The sequence below is a fragment of the Eleutherodactylus coqui genome, chromosome 3, assembly GCF_035609145.1.
Source record: "Eleutherodactylus coqui strain aEleCoq1 chromosome 3, aEleCoq1.hap1, whole genome shotgun sequence".
NCBI lineage: Eukaryota > Metazoa > Chordata > Amphibia > Anura > Eleutherodactylidae > Eleutherodactylus > Eleutherodactylus coqui.
Genome location: NC_089839.1, coordinates 277,703,568 through 277,718,509, shown reverse-complemented (window position 1 = coordinate 277,718,509; position 14,942 = coordinate 277,703,568). Strand labels below are relative to the sequence as shown.

At 41.7% G+C, this 14,942-nt stretch overlaps 1 protein-coding gene across 1 annotated transcript in view; it reads left to right on the top strand.

Annotated features, from left to right (window-relative positions):
- The window catches only part of BRINP2 (BMP/retinoic acid inducible neural specific 2), a 300,129-nt gene that overhangs the window by 240,900 nt on the left and 44,287 nt on the right, over positions 1-14,942 (top strand). The window contains exon 5 of the mRNA XM_066597484.1: positions 11,974-12,079. Within this exon, the coding sequence (XP_066453581.1) occupies positions 11,974-12,079 (106 nt within the window). The remainder of the gene's footprint in view (positions 1-11,973; positions 12,080-14,942) is intronic.

Sequence of the window (14,942 nt, the reverse complement as noted above, 5' to 3'; positions counted from 1 at the left end):
GGTCCATGGTGTGTGGCTAGTAATTCAAACAACATTTATGAGTAACATTTTGGCAGCATTACACTGTGTTAGTTAATAAACTGTTTTAATTAATAATGTTTAGTTGTGTCAATGTTATTCAATTAAGCACCCTCTGGCGCCCACTTGCTATTTGCCCCTCCTAGAATCCAACTGTAGCTCCAATAAATGTTGTCATGTATGAGCTCTAGAATCCCTAAGCTCAGGCGTAATTAAATGGGTTTACTGGGACCAAACTACTGATGGCCTATCCTCAGGATCATTAGTTGTCCGCTGATCTGGATCCCTGAGAACAGCTGTTTGAAGAAACCGCTGTTGTGAAGTGAGTGCAATGGCTTCTTCTCAGGCATATTACATCATGTCCATCAGTCACATTGCTTGTGAGCAGCTTAGTCCCATTCAAGTTAATGGGCTTGAATTGATATACTAGGCAGAGCTGCTATATAATGTACAGTGCTATGCCTAGTATAGACTGATGTGGCCATTGTGCTCAACCAAGCACCGTTGTCACTTCAATCAACTGATAGGCATAGATCCTGAGTGGCGGACCCATGACAATCAACTATTGATGATTTATCTTCAGGATCAGTTATCAAAGTCTTGTCCTGGAAAACCCTTTTCATGCAGTGATTAAGAATATTACTTGAGGTTTTTGGCTAGAAGCTTGGCTTTACTACAAAGTAGGATTACACTTGTTCTTCTGCATCTACCGTGGTGTTGTCACTGTTTGGCCCCTTCGTCAAGCCTACACCCCCTTTTGATATACAAAAACGTTCTTATAAACATAACCCAAAATGTAATTTTTTTGTAAAGTTCTGGCTCCTCCAGTCTTCTTATACAGTTATAAACATATTTTATTTCTTTTGTCCTTACATTTTCTTTGTTCATCTGACCCTTCTTTAAGATTTTATGCACCGATCCCATCAACAATTCAGCAGAGGTGACATTTGAACAAATCCCATTGCTATCAATGCTTTCTCCCTAGACTTGCAATTTTGAGCTTGCTTCTTATGGAGATATTCAATAAACCAGACTGCTCTTATTGTTCTTACCTATGATCATAAAGGATGAGAGCTACCTTTATTTTATATTCAACTTCCTGCAATCAAACCTCATCCAGCATATTTGTTTCAAGAAAAATGTACTCAATATCACATACGGAACGATGATTACAGATACAAAAGGTGTTACATGGCAAAGCCAGATACTCAAAGGATGTCTCAGATGGCGCTGCAATAGCCATGCCAATAAAATCTACACAGTATTCAATACACTATGCCAAGTATTTCTGATTTTAACAACCGTTGTTCCTGTGCTTCATCAAAATGCCTCTTTATAACCTCCGTTGACCTCTTACAGAGGACATGTTCTTCTTCAAGTAGTGATGGACACTTCATAGAGTTCATCTTCTCCAACCTTTGGTTGCGATCCAATCTTTTGACATCTTTATCTATGCTGATGAGAATTTGCTGACAACTCACATCCTTATGGTTTAGTAGAAAAGCTTCAACACACAAAGCCCTCTCAATACACCGTCTTTAGTAGAGTCTATCATACTGGTAATTTACCATCTGTTGTCTTCATCATTGTTCTTTATCAGCTGGCACACCACATCATGCTACATTTTTACATTCCTGCATAGTTTATCATTTTAACTATATGTATAGTACCTATACTATACATATCATTCTATATATAATTTCCAGGTTAAATATAAAGTTTATGTGTATAAAGAATAATTTAACATGATGGGGCTCTTCTTCGAAGGTGTTGTTTTTCAGTTAATTTCCTTCCATGGCCATAGCTCTTCATAAGGGGTGAAGAGGTAACAGTTGCACCCGGGTCCTTGTGCCTAGGGAGCTCCAAAGGCCCTTCTGGCACAGGCACATAAGGCGACAGCAGTATTATAAATGGTACATAGTAGGTGTCAGCCCTGTTACAGAATTACACTATGTCTTCAAAATGATAGAGGGATTGATAAGATGCTATGGGCAGGGGCGTAACTATGGGAGATGCATGGGATGCGGCTGCACCCAGGCCCAGGAGCCTTAGGGGGCCCATAAGGCTTCTCTTCTCCATATAGGGAGCCCAGTACTATGAATAAAGCATTATAGTTGGGGGTCCTGTTACAGGTTTTGCATTGGGGCCCAGAAGCTTCAAGTTACGCCTCTGGCTATGGGATCTGGAATGGAGACAGTATATGGCAAGACCTACAGTACATTTATGAATTTGTAAGAAGCTAGAGACGATTAGCATAAGAATTATTTATTTGGCTACTCCATTACAATATCTTATTACCTGGAGACAATTTTAATATTTAACAAATTTGGTTACTTGTAATGAATCTAAGTTTACCGAGCTTTTGCAATCAATTAAATTAGTCTCCGTCAAGTTCGATCAAGAACCTTTAAAGAGAATCTGTCAGAGTCTTTGTCACCATCAAACTAATTGCAGCACCCGGTAGCGGTGGGAAACACATTTTGAACCATATAATATATATTGATGTCCAGTGAGGCCTAATTACAGAGAATACAATATGAAAATAAGGTTGTAAGTGCTTAGCTGTTGGTCTCAATCGTAGCAGGTGCTCAGGTTGTCCTCCATAATCTCTGTCCCTTTCTGTCTTGATTTGAAATCTCACGCATGTGCAGCCCTAGTCCTGTCCACCAATCTTCCTCTTCTGGATGTTCTGCACTTGTATATGGTGTACAGTAGGTGCAGTATGTCACTGTAGCTGATACCCACAGGCTGGAGAGTACTGGACTGCTCCATGATCGCATGGCACATATGTAGAATTTCAAATTAACCCTGCAATACTTCATCTGCCCAGACAGACGTTAATACTAGACCCTATTTTTCGAACGTAGTTGTACAACATTTGCCAAGTATGTTGTTGTTGTTGTTTCGGTTTTGCACGGCTTCTTTCAGTTGGTTGTTATCCATGCCAGGATCAGCTCTGACAGTATCAGCCATCGTCTTCTTTGGTGGACAAGTCTACTTTTGCCACCGATCTGTCCAAGCATTATAGATTTTTCTAGCGACTCTGCTCGCATTACATGGCCAAATCTGTGAGCCTGAGCCCGGTCATCTTGTCCTCGATGAGTCTGAGTCCGGCCATCTTGTCCTCCAGTGATATATCGGGTCTTATACGATTTAGGACTTCTCTGTTTGCCAAGTATATCATCATGCATATGAGAGCTCAATACAATTTTGTTATAATAGAAAATGAAATTAATAGTGTTCTGGTGGCACCAATCTAAAAATTCTGAAAATTTGATAGGATTTTCACTCAGGGTTAAAATTGCATGACATCGTAGGTCGGTATTTTATAATGTTCAAATGTGGGTTGCTGTCCAAAGTGTGATAGATCTCGCACAAGGTTCAGTCATTTGCTTTATTTATGTGGGGGCATTTCAGAGATTTTGGCAGGAAGAAATTTAATTAGTAGACAGAAGAATAGCAACATAGTGTGTTATGCCGAAAAAAGACATACGTCCATCCAGTTCAGTCTACTTCCCCCTCAATGTTGATCCAGAGGAAGGCGAAGAAAACCCTAATCAGGTAGAAGACAATTTTTTTCTATTTAACAGGAATATTCTTTTGCGACTCCAACCTGGCAATCAGAATAATTCCCTTCCAAAGTAATTAGTAATTATAACATGGTAACACTCAAGAAAGACATCCAGGCTCATCTTGTACGCTTTTAGTGAGTTCACCATCACCACATCCTCAGGCCCAAAGCTCCATAGTCTCACTGCTCTTACAGTAAAGTACCCTCTTCTATGTCGGTGTAGAAACCTTTTTTCCTCTACGCGTAGAGGATGCCCCCTTGTTACAGTCACAGCCCTGGGTATAAATATATTGTGTATAAAAATGTTGATTAAAGTGCCAGTTAAACCCGCTGTTTCTTTGTTAACGGATGTGGACTGAAAAAAAACTATAGTCAGCCAGTACACGGTTAAATTCTCGAGTTTTAGATAGAGAGCCATTTGAGTGTTTTAATATTGGGTTCTCGGTATATTTTTATTGTGTTTATTACTATCATTAAATTATTCATGTTGCTAATACTGCAATCCCTAATGTGCACAAATATTAACTACACTTGTTTCTTTGTGTATTTAACTACTCCAATGAGAAAGATCACCTTCTCCTCTATAAAACATGATGCTGTTGTTTCCACCATGGCTCTGTAGGGTAGGCAGAGTTGTTGCGCCCGATTTTTTAATTTAATTTTATGTCTTTGTTATTTTCTAAATGTGAGTGAGAGGAAAGGATTGAGCCCTTTGTTTAGAACAGGTAAAACTCACCATGAAAGGAATTTATTTAAATGGACTTTTGTTTCTTTGTAAATTACTACTTCTGGTTACATTATGCACACATTCAAGTAAAACGTCTGCAGCCTGCAGTCTTGTGTCTTTGATAAAGCATGGAGGGGCAGTAAAGCCCTAAGGTTGGAAATTTCATAGATAATGCATGAATACACAGCTATTACTTGTCCTACTTCAATGCAGCACTTTCAATAGAGTATAATTGAATAAACCATCTCCTTTCCAGTTATAGACAGGTTGCTCTAAGCCAGGGGTTTGCAACATGAAATTGTCAAGGCATGCCATTAAATTAAAGGCATATCAATACTCTAAAGCCTCGTGACCCAACGGTATGAAAAGTGTGTGCCAATTGTATAGTATACTCAAACTGCTGTTGTGAAGTTTTGCATGGTACCATATTTTTGATATGGTGTTCTCCGGCAGAGATTGGGAAATCAAGTTGGCCCTGAAAAAAATGACAAAGTGGCCCCATGTTGTAGGTGGACCCAAACGAGTAGCAAATGGGGAAAATACAAGTAGATAGGGGTCAACAAATCGCCTGCTGCAGCTACCAGGTGGTAGGTAGGTAGGAGCCTATGTGGTGTGCATAGCTTACCCCAGCAAATGTACTATGAAGCATAGAACATGTTAGGACTGGAGGTATACATTGAGGTGCCGCCTATGTTTAACCAATTAGGTTGCCATGATGGAAATGAACATCATAGACTGGCTTGTCTATAGCTTCTATAGACAGACATTTATATTACGTGTCCTGTACCCTGTGTTGGCTTACAGCTAAGTTCTCTTGTAATGGCCAGGATCAGAAAGACTCTGATCCCTGTCGTTTAACTCCCTAGATGCCACAGTCAAAAGCGACCATGATATCTAGGTGATTAGATAGAGGGATCTACCTCTGTCCCCAATGGGGATGCTATTGGGTAACAATGGCAGCCGGATGCCTGGGAAAGGCCCCCCAGGCATGCCACAGTTGTTTACCTATTAGGCTGAGCCTTCGGCGGCATCTAGTTGAGCTCTATGGTATATTTTCTTAACATGTATGAGGCTCTACTTTTAGCCAAGAGCTGCATTGCTACTCATGTATACAATGTCTGTATAAGAATAATGCACTATATGGTTTATATAACACAACTTTATTGTTTTACCTATAGAAATGAATGGAAATATTTTATCATAATGTGAGGGGGCTCTGGTATCTGATTTGGGTTTTCCCAGTGATCTGGTAGCACGGAGAGACAACATGTATGCTTTGGGTAACACATTTTATTGAAACATAAAAGGAAAATGGATACACAGTTTAAGTACTTTTTCGGGGTCACTCGTGATCGTGTACCAGTTGGCTATTGCTAAGCCTCCATGTTAGCAGTGTTGCATTAAAAATCCAGTCCCTGTATATCGGGCTTTTCAAAATTCTTTCCCACTACTGGGGCTAAAAGTCCTTGCTTTCTCGATCCAACATTTGCACTCGGGAGGAGGAGAGGAACTGAGAAGGCAGCAGTCTTTGGAACTTTTTCTATACAAAGTCTCTTCCCTCTGAGGAATCCAAGCCCATAGGGCAGTCACTGCTTACCGCAGTGTTATGTAGGAGCTCCTCTCTCAACAGCGTAGCTGCATTCACTGACTTACTTCCTGTCTCTTTTCTGCTCAGAGAATTGCTCTTTGTTCTCGCAACCTCTTAAAGCCCCAGTTCAATTACACAGTGAAAACTTCCCATAAGCAATAAAATAGTTATAGAAACCATACCCCCTTTACAACTATGACAGTCCTGTACAATTTCCAGTGTCTACTAAGGAATGAGGCTATGACTTGTAAAATTGAAAGGCAGCTCGAAAAAGACTCAAGACCTTCAAACTTTTTTATGAATCTTGAAAGTGTTGTCTCACTTTCGCTGTTTTACTGAAAGAAGCAGACAGCTCTATACATTGTGCAGTGGCCAAAGTTTGTACTGCAGACAGAGGCCTATTGAAGTGAATGGGACTCAGCCTACATAACCAACCTGATCCACTGTACCATGTATGGAACTGCCCTCTTTCTGCACAAAAACATATTTAACAGATTTAACAGATCCCTACATGATGTAGGGAGAACAAAACCCACACTGGTTACCTCTTATGATAAACACCACCCTTTGGTCCATTTTAGAAGAGCCAGCTCCCAAAGGCTGTCTTATCAGATGTCTTAGGGTTCTTCTCAAGTGTATCATCCAGATCATTACAACTTTATCTCTTGCTGTGAAATCATAATGTTCTCTCTCCTGGACCCTGTAACATAGCTAAGGGCTAATTTACACAGAGGTAGGGCCAAGCTTAGTTTGGTTGGTACCCTTTACAGTAGCTCTTCTGACATTGCTCCTTCAGTTAGTCCAAATAATACAACAATACAGTGTGTAAGTAATATTGGTGTAAGTCATTCAGATTCCACCACCATATAGTCGCCTAAATAACACTTTTCAATCTGTACTCCAGGAAATATAGTTGCATCTTGTGCTGCATTTCCATACCTTGGGGCACGATGATGTGTGGTAGTGATGAGCAAATGTTTGAAAAGTTCAGTACAGTCAGTTCTGTCCAAATTAGTTTGAACCAAACCAGAAATTTACCCTAATCCCCTAAACTACTAAAACTGGTGTATAACACTGTTGAAGAGGAATAAATGTCTTGTATAATACTCTAAGCATGTTATACAAGGCTTTTATGGCTCTCAGGCTTTATTCCCACGGCCGGCCGATATACGCTATGTTAGGAGAGCAAAATCTGGTGAATGGGCGTTCAGATGGCCTGGTGAGCCCGGCGCAAATGCGCCAAGCTCACCAGGCCGTTGCCCATTTTCCTATCGCAGGCTCACCTCTCATTCCTCCCCACTCGTTCTGTGCAATGGGAGGGGGCAGTGCCGGTTTGCCTCACCTCCTTCCATTGATGGCTATGGACAAGAGGCGGGAAAAGGGAGAGTGATTAGCTCCACCAACATCCCACCCCTTGTCCACAGCCAGCAATGTGAGAAGGTGGGGTGGACCGGTGCTTAGTTCCACCCCATCCCGCCCCCTCCTACTGCACAGAACGAGCAGGGAGGAATGAGAGGTGAGCTTGCATGGGGGAATGGAGGGGGTGGATAAGAACAGAGGGAGGGGGTTTAGCAGCCACGCTGCTAAACTCCCCCCACCCACGGCCACTGCCATGGGAGCCCATGCAGCGGCCGACATATTCCGGCCCAAAAGATAGTTCCAGGACTATCTTTTGGGCCTGGCGTAAAAACAACCAGCGCCAAATTGGCTTGGCCAGGCGTTTTTACGTCTCAGAAATACGCCCATGTGATCTGATGCATTGAAATCCAATGCATCAGATCACAGCACATATTGGCCGGCCGTGAAAACGTGGGAAAGAGCCCTTAGACTGTGTTATACACCAGTGTTTAGGACTAGCGTTGAGCTAACCAAGCCCGTAGAACTCTGTTTTGGGTTGAACTTAGCTAAAAGCTCAGTTTGGGTTTTACTGCCCCTTAGCAGTGACTGATACGGAACCCTATGCACAGGTCAGATACCCCAGTACAGGGCATTATACAGACAATGCAGAGGATAATTACAAAACTTCATGGAGCTGTCAAAAATGTCATACTGAACAGTGGAGGCGATCGTCCAAGTGATTTACGACCATTTTTCAAATCAAGTTAAATGAGGTCACATTTAACCTTTGAATTATAATTGATCCTCTACTGAGCCTGGATGTGGCAGGATGTGGCATTTATGAAAGTATGTACCAATGTTGCCCATTTAAATATTTTGCTCTTTCAATAACTTAGAACTTTATATTTCTAAAAGAAAAAGACTCAATTTTTGTGAAAACTTCATAACTGTATTAAATCTAGTTAAATGTAGTTCCTGCGCCTCTGTTTAACTCTCATCCTAAACTAAAAGCATCATTTGTGAAAGTTCCATAGCAACAGATGGGATTTGTGCTTTCATCATTCTAAAATCTTCGCTCTGATTTCCATGGCGATATGAGTGATGGGTATAAGTCTTTTTATTCTGTAAACTGTATAAATAGAAGGAGAACAAAAGCTTAAAAAAATAGATTTTTTCATCTCTTTCTTCAGCGCATAAACAGGAATGTCTTGGTAGTTTTAGAGATAACAATAAGTCATTTTCCGCATTTTTCTAAGTAATATTACATTTCCACTGAGTGTTGTCTTCAACATAGTACTATCATATATATACATTGAAGACAGGTGAATGGCAGCAACTTATTTTACGCCTTATTACTCCTGTCTAGCAGGTTTAGAGTAGTCATCATAATCCAGCACTTAACTGGCAACTATATATTTACCGCAACTCAACTGCATGTGAAACCCGTAGTTTACTAAACGTAGAGCCCCAACGGCATTACTATGTGCCATTTATAATCCCCGGATCTTTTAATGTGCCATAGGGACCTATGGCATCACGGCTTGGATAAAACTTCTACCCCTGCATACAAAGATTGTAGCGATGGTTTATTTCGCTAGAGAAAAGCTCAGTATGAGCTGAAATGTTGGACGGATGCTAATAAAAGGATCTTTGAATTGGAGTGCTGCCCATGCGTCTTCTTTTATATGTGCTACAAGGACAGTGGATCGAGTTTAATTACGCTCGCACTATCCTATATCCTATCCAGCGCTGCTTTACTGGGCATAACTTAAATGGGCTTGACTATAAGGCCTGTTTGTATCACCTTATGTAGCCTGTGCATCAGGGAAAGCTCCTGGAGTGGGGTGGCCTAGGTGGATCCATACAGCTCAGTTCACCAGGCTTCTGTTGGGCTACTATATGTCGCTTTATTGTAGAAAAATCATTACAGAATAACACAGTACATTACACTATACCATAGAAAGGTTTATAGTAAATTACAATGGGTGATGCATCCTACTGTATTCCTAAACAGTGGGGTACGTTGCAGCTTCTTCTGATGTGCAAGCCAAATGGCGGTAACATCATATGGACAGGGCCAAAAAAAAGCTACTCCATCATGCACAGAACTATCATGGTTGTAATATATATAGAATGGTAGAGTTGTAAGGGACCTCCAGGGTTATATATATATATATATATATATATATATATATATTAGTAGTACTATACTGTACACATGGAAAGTGACACTATGCACACAAATAGCACTGCTATACTATACATACGGACGTATTATGGCTACACTGGAGACTGGCAATAACTGTAGTGGTGCCAACATTATAATTTGTATGAAAACCAATGGTCTATGTAAAATATTAATATTAACCATCCATTGGATTGAGGGATGATGACAATGTTGTGAACTTAGTGATTGTATGAAAGGTCAAGGAAAGCGCCTTCAAAGAGCATCTCTCTTTTTTTCTGGAGGACCAGTTCTGTGCTACATTACTGTAGGGAGCTGCGGGGGAGAGCGGGGAGGAACGGAGGGGAGATCTCTCTCCCTCTCCCCCCCCCCCCCCCGCGTCCCCCTGCTGACTGCCGCAACTCACCGCTCCCCTGCTCCGGCACCCGAACCTTTTCTCTCGAGCGGGCAGGTACTCGCTAAGGGCAATGCTCGCTCAAGCAATTTCCCTTAGCGAGTATACTCGCTCACCTCTACTGGTAAAACTAGTAGTAGAAACCCATTGATGTGAATTGACACTGTGTAGTGGCGTGAAGTTCCCTTTTGGTGGCGCGGCTGGGAAATAAAACACTTGCTTCCATGTTTGCTCACAGTTTACAGTCAATCACTGGATGTGCCATCAGGGCAACACTTTGTGGTCATGTTATTGTTGAGAACCTCAGCAAAAAAAGTTGGAAATGTGCAAAGTGGAGAACCCCTTTAAGTGCCATGATCCTGTCATGATATTATAAACATGTCTTAATGATATGTTAATATTATAAGATGGTAATGCCCTTTAAAGAAACCCTCCAATTTCATAACAACATTTTGCTGCAGGACTGGATGGGGTAGTTGCTCCACTTGCAATTGTTTTTCTGTGCTGATGCCTCTCTGAGGTCTTGTTTTCTGCTGACCAAGATGGCTGACATAATCTTCAGACTACTTAATTTCCGCAGAGCATTAGTAGTTTTAGCATACCAATGCACTATACCTGTTCTCTGATTGGTCAGCAATGTTCATCTGATCAGTGCTGGCCAATCGGAGATCAGTGCACATAGAAATCTTTACAGTGGGATTTCAATGGGGAATGTATCATACTGTATTTCCAAACAGTAGGTTATGTGGCAGCCTTTTTTGGAGGTATTGTATATGCCGGGACTAGAGATGAGCGAGCGTACTCGGTTCGGGTGTTTTTGCACTCGAGCACCGCTTTTTCAGAGTAACTGACTACTGGGACGAAAAGGTTCAGGGGGCGCCGGGGGTGATCGGGGGGTTGGAGAGGGGAGTGGGGGGGGGGAGAGAGAGAGAGAGCTCCCCCCTGTTCCCCACTGCTACCCCCCGCTCCATCATGCCCCCCCCCGCCCCCCCCCCCCCCCCGGCGCCCCCTGAATCTTTTCGCTTGAGTAGTCAGTTACTCGGAAAAAGCGGTGCACGAGTGCAAAAACACCCAAACCGAGTACGCTTGCTCATCCCTAGCTGGGACCTTTTCATAGTGCAGAGCCTCGTGTGGTGCAAAGTGTTAAGGCAGCAGAAATGCAGTTCTAAGCTCTTGCTCACAACCTGAAGGTTGCGGGTTCAATCCCTGTGTGGTTCACGTAGCTGGCTCAAGGTTGACTCATCCTTCCGGGGTCAGTAAAATGAGTCCCCAGCTTGCTGGGGAGTAAAATAACACTGTTATACTGTATATGTATCTGAGTTATATGAAATAATATCATAAGGTGGTAATGCCCCTTTAAGCATCACACTGTTCAAATCTATGCTGCTTTTATAATAATACATTGAGAATCTCTAAAACGCCGGTCAACTAGACCAAGACTTCTGGTGAAAGTCAAGTTTCTTGCACCAACTTATGCATCATTATGTAACCTGAGAGTTTTATGGAATGGGCACATTTATTGCACTCCCCTATGATTTAGAATAACAGCATGTTTGCGCTCTGACTTTTTAGTAGGTTAGCCGTCAAAAAGTAAAATCCATGGCTGAAAATATTGCGGTGTGATTGATGGGAGGTAACATCATCATACCGCATTTGTCACAGTGAAGGTTTTATCAACATTTTGAAAAGTCGCATTGAATTCCTATACTTCTTCTTCATCGTGACCTCTTAAAAGCACGCCTTGCTTCACCTTTTGTATCGCTTGGTATTGCTCGGCGCGGTTATTTGTGTCATGGGTAATTATTACTATCAAGGCATGGAACATTGCAGAATGTACTGTGCGAAAGGAAGGAGAAAAATTTAGCATTTCTTAATATTTGGAAACATTTCTAGCTAGCCCATTAAAAAGCATCATGGCACAACAGTCCGAAAATGAATCGGAAATTAGTCATTTATTTTCCACAGCTTTGATTTATCTATTGGGAAAAGCATACATAATTTGTGTTTAGGTCAAAGCAATGTCAGCCACTGGCACAAGACAAGTGAAACAGTTAGGGATTTGGATAATAAAGCAAATCACTGATGTCCTTAACGGCAGAAAATAATTGAATTTTATAATTGTCAGCTTGTAATGCTATGTCCGTTTATATAGGTAACCGAGACGAGAACCGGTCCCCTCGGCTGCAGTAACTACGACAACCTGGACTCTGTCAGTTCCGTTTTAGTGATGGGTCCTGAGAGCAAAGTGCAGCTTCTTGGTAAGAATAACATTTTATCTGCTTCTAAATTATCTGTGTTACTTAAATGATAACCGCCGTCACTAGGGAAGACTATTGGGAATGAGAAGCGACCGGTAGAGAGGTAAAACGAAGAACACCAATGTCAATTTATATGCAGTTACTTACCACAGCTAAGAGTTCTGTTGAGTTACTATTCGGATGCTTAAATACTGACCAAATGTATAGAAAAACTATTTATCATGCAAACAGTGTATCAGAAGATAGTCCACAAGATGTACAGATGTAAGGCAGTTCGGAATGTTGTATAATATTTCAATAAAGGGCCTGTGCCGAGATTTTCAAGGGGTTTTCCGGGCTATTAAAATCAATGGGAGCTATGCTTGCAATTACCAGCTCAGGATACTTTAACCCTTTGCAATCCAATTTTGGATTCAGGGTTTCCTAGGGGGCTTTCTCTTTCTGCCATTATACAATGGCGCCATCTGCTGGCTAGAGCCAGTACTGCAGTATGTGACATGCCGGAGAGGCCCCCCCAACAACAGAGAGGCCAGTAATATACAGTAAGAGTACCCTGCTGGACGTCTTCCGACATCGGAGCTGTACAGCCTTCAATCGGAATGTCTTTAGACGTCAGACAGTGGATTGGAAGGGATTAAAGGGGTTGAAGCAATCTGCTTCCACTCTGTAAACGGTGTTGTGGTACTGACGTCAGGCACCCAAGCAGCTGATCAGTGGGAGTCCTCATTGGCGGACCCCAGACAATCAACTATTGATGACCTGTCCTGAGGATAGGTCATGTTGGAGTAACCCCTTAATTTAGGTGATACTCAAGGGGAATCGAAACCTCATCAACCAAGTATGCCTAATTATCTATACAGTTTACCGGAGATCAACTTAGGCACAACGTGGAAATGGTTGAGTCACAGCTCAGAGCTTTTCCGAAACTAGCTTCCTCTTTTATGACTTATATAAAAAAGTGAAGAATAGCAATAACCAATTAGTGTCAGACAGCACCCTATAGCTATCAATCACTAATTGACAACATGCATAACATTTTTGCTAAAAATGATTTTAACAGTTATGTATAAATGATGTATGAATACATTAATCTTATCAGGAAGCAAATATATGACCATATATAGTCATCAACCAAATTGTCTTGCTTCCACCCAGCAACCCAGTTTTAGCCAGTTTGTTCTGGTTTCTGACTGCTTTTATGAGTCTCTAAGTGAATTGTAATAACCCTGAGGAATAATGTGCTAAAACAACCATTGAATTACTCTCACATTCATCAGTAGTAATTGCCAGGAAAACACCTTTAACTTATGCTCTATCCACACATGTCTGATCGGTGGAAGTCTAATAGTTAGGGCCACCACCAATTACAAAAATAGAACTACTGTATGAATAGAGAGGCGGGTGATCAAGTGCAATACCACTCCACTCCTTTCCATGGGGCTGCCCGAGATTGCTGAATACTTGCACTCAGCTTTGTCAACCAGTCCTTTAGAAATGAATGGGGTGACTCAGTTCATACGATGGACACAGGATCTACATTTTCATGATCAATGGTGGTCCCAGCATTCAGAACCTGACCACTTTGACACTTTTCCCTTATTTTGTGAATAGGGAATAAGTTAAAATCTTGACACAACCCCTTTAAACTGGATAGCGCTTGAGGGATTGTGTAAGATGACATCCACTGTTCATACGCCCCATTAGGCCATATGAATGTCTTCTATATCCCAGAATGGAGATAGGCTCAGTAAGAGTGGCATCCATCCTGGCTGACCTTCTGCCATCCCATGTGGTCCGTTTATTACTGCCATACTACAGGGAAAATTCCCCAGGCAGAATCAGCTGCTAACTATGGGTGCTGACAGTGGGACTCGGGACAATTAACTAATTGCCTGAGCCCTGCTATGACCTTTAAGACCTTGAAATTGGTTACACTGTACCCTAGCCCAGAGAAATGTTTCTCCACAGGTGTATCAAACTCCTTTGTCGTCGTATGTCTATGCAAATTCATCCTGGACTATAGTCTGTGCCTTATTTCCCTGAGGGGCCCTGATGGAATCTATATTGGGGAAATGAAGCAGGGCCTACAGTCCAGGATGAATTTGCACAGACATGCAATAACGTATAAGCTTGATACACCTGTGGGAAATCATTTCTCTGGACCAGGCCATAGTATGATGGATTAGAAGGTCCTAAAATTCAAAGGCCATTTTAAGAATGACAGAGAGGAAAGTTTGGGAATTCAAACTAATAAAAACTTTCCAGTCTTTGACACAAAGACTCAACAGAGAGTCCAGATCCGTGAACTTAAGTCAACGCCTTTTATCCTACCATACAGACATAATCCTAACTTTTATTATTCTGACTTTTCTTAGTGATGTTTCACCTCATACACAAAGTCTTGATGTAACGTAATTTAATACAGATGATACAATATAGGGGAAATTTACTAAGCTCAGCATTTCCTGCTCCGGGCTTAGTACAGTTTCCCTGGGCCCTCAGTGCATTAAATACATAAAGAGACGTGTGTCTCTTCATGTATTACGCACATCCCCAACAGCTCCGTGCGCCTTGACAGAAATGTACGCAAAGGTCCGACCTGGCATAGACCATCAGGCACTGCCACACTATTTGTATGACACTGCCATTCAGTTTGGATGGCGGTCTTGCTACGCAAATAGCATAGTGGCGCGAATCTGCGTTTCATTATCTCAGAAACCGGTAACTGAAGATGCGTCTGTAGTACTACATCTATATGTTGTGCTTTTATCTCAGTGCTTCATTGAGAACTTACCCGAGGAAGGAGTCTTTTTGGTCTGAGTTGCTTGCAAATATAGTTTTTGTGGTTAGTCAGTAAAGATAT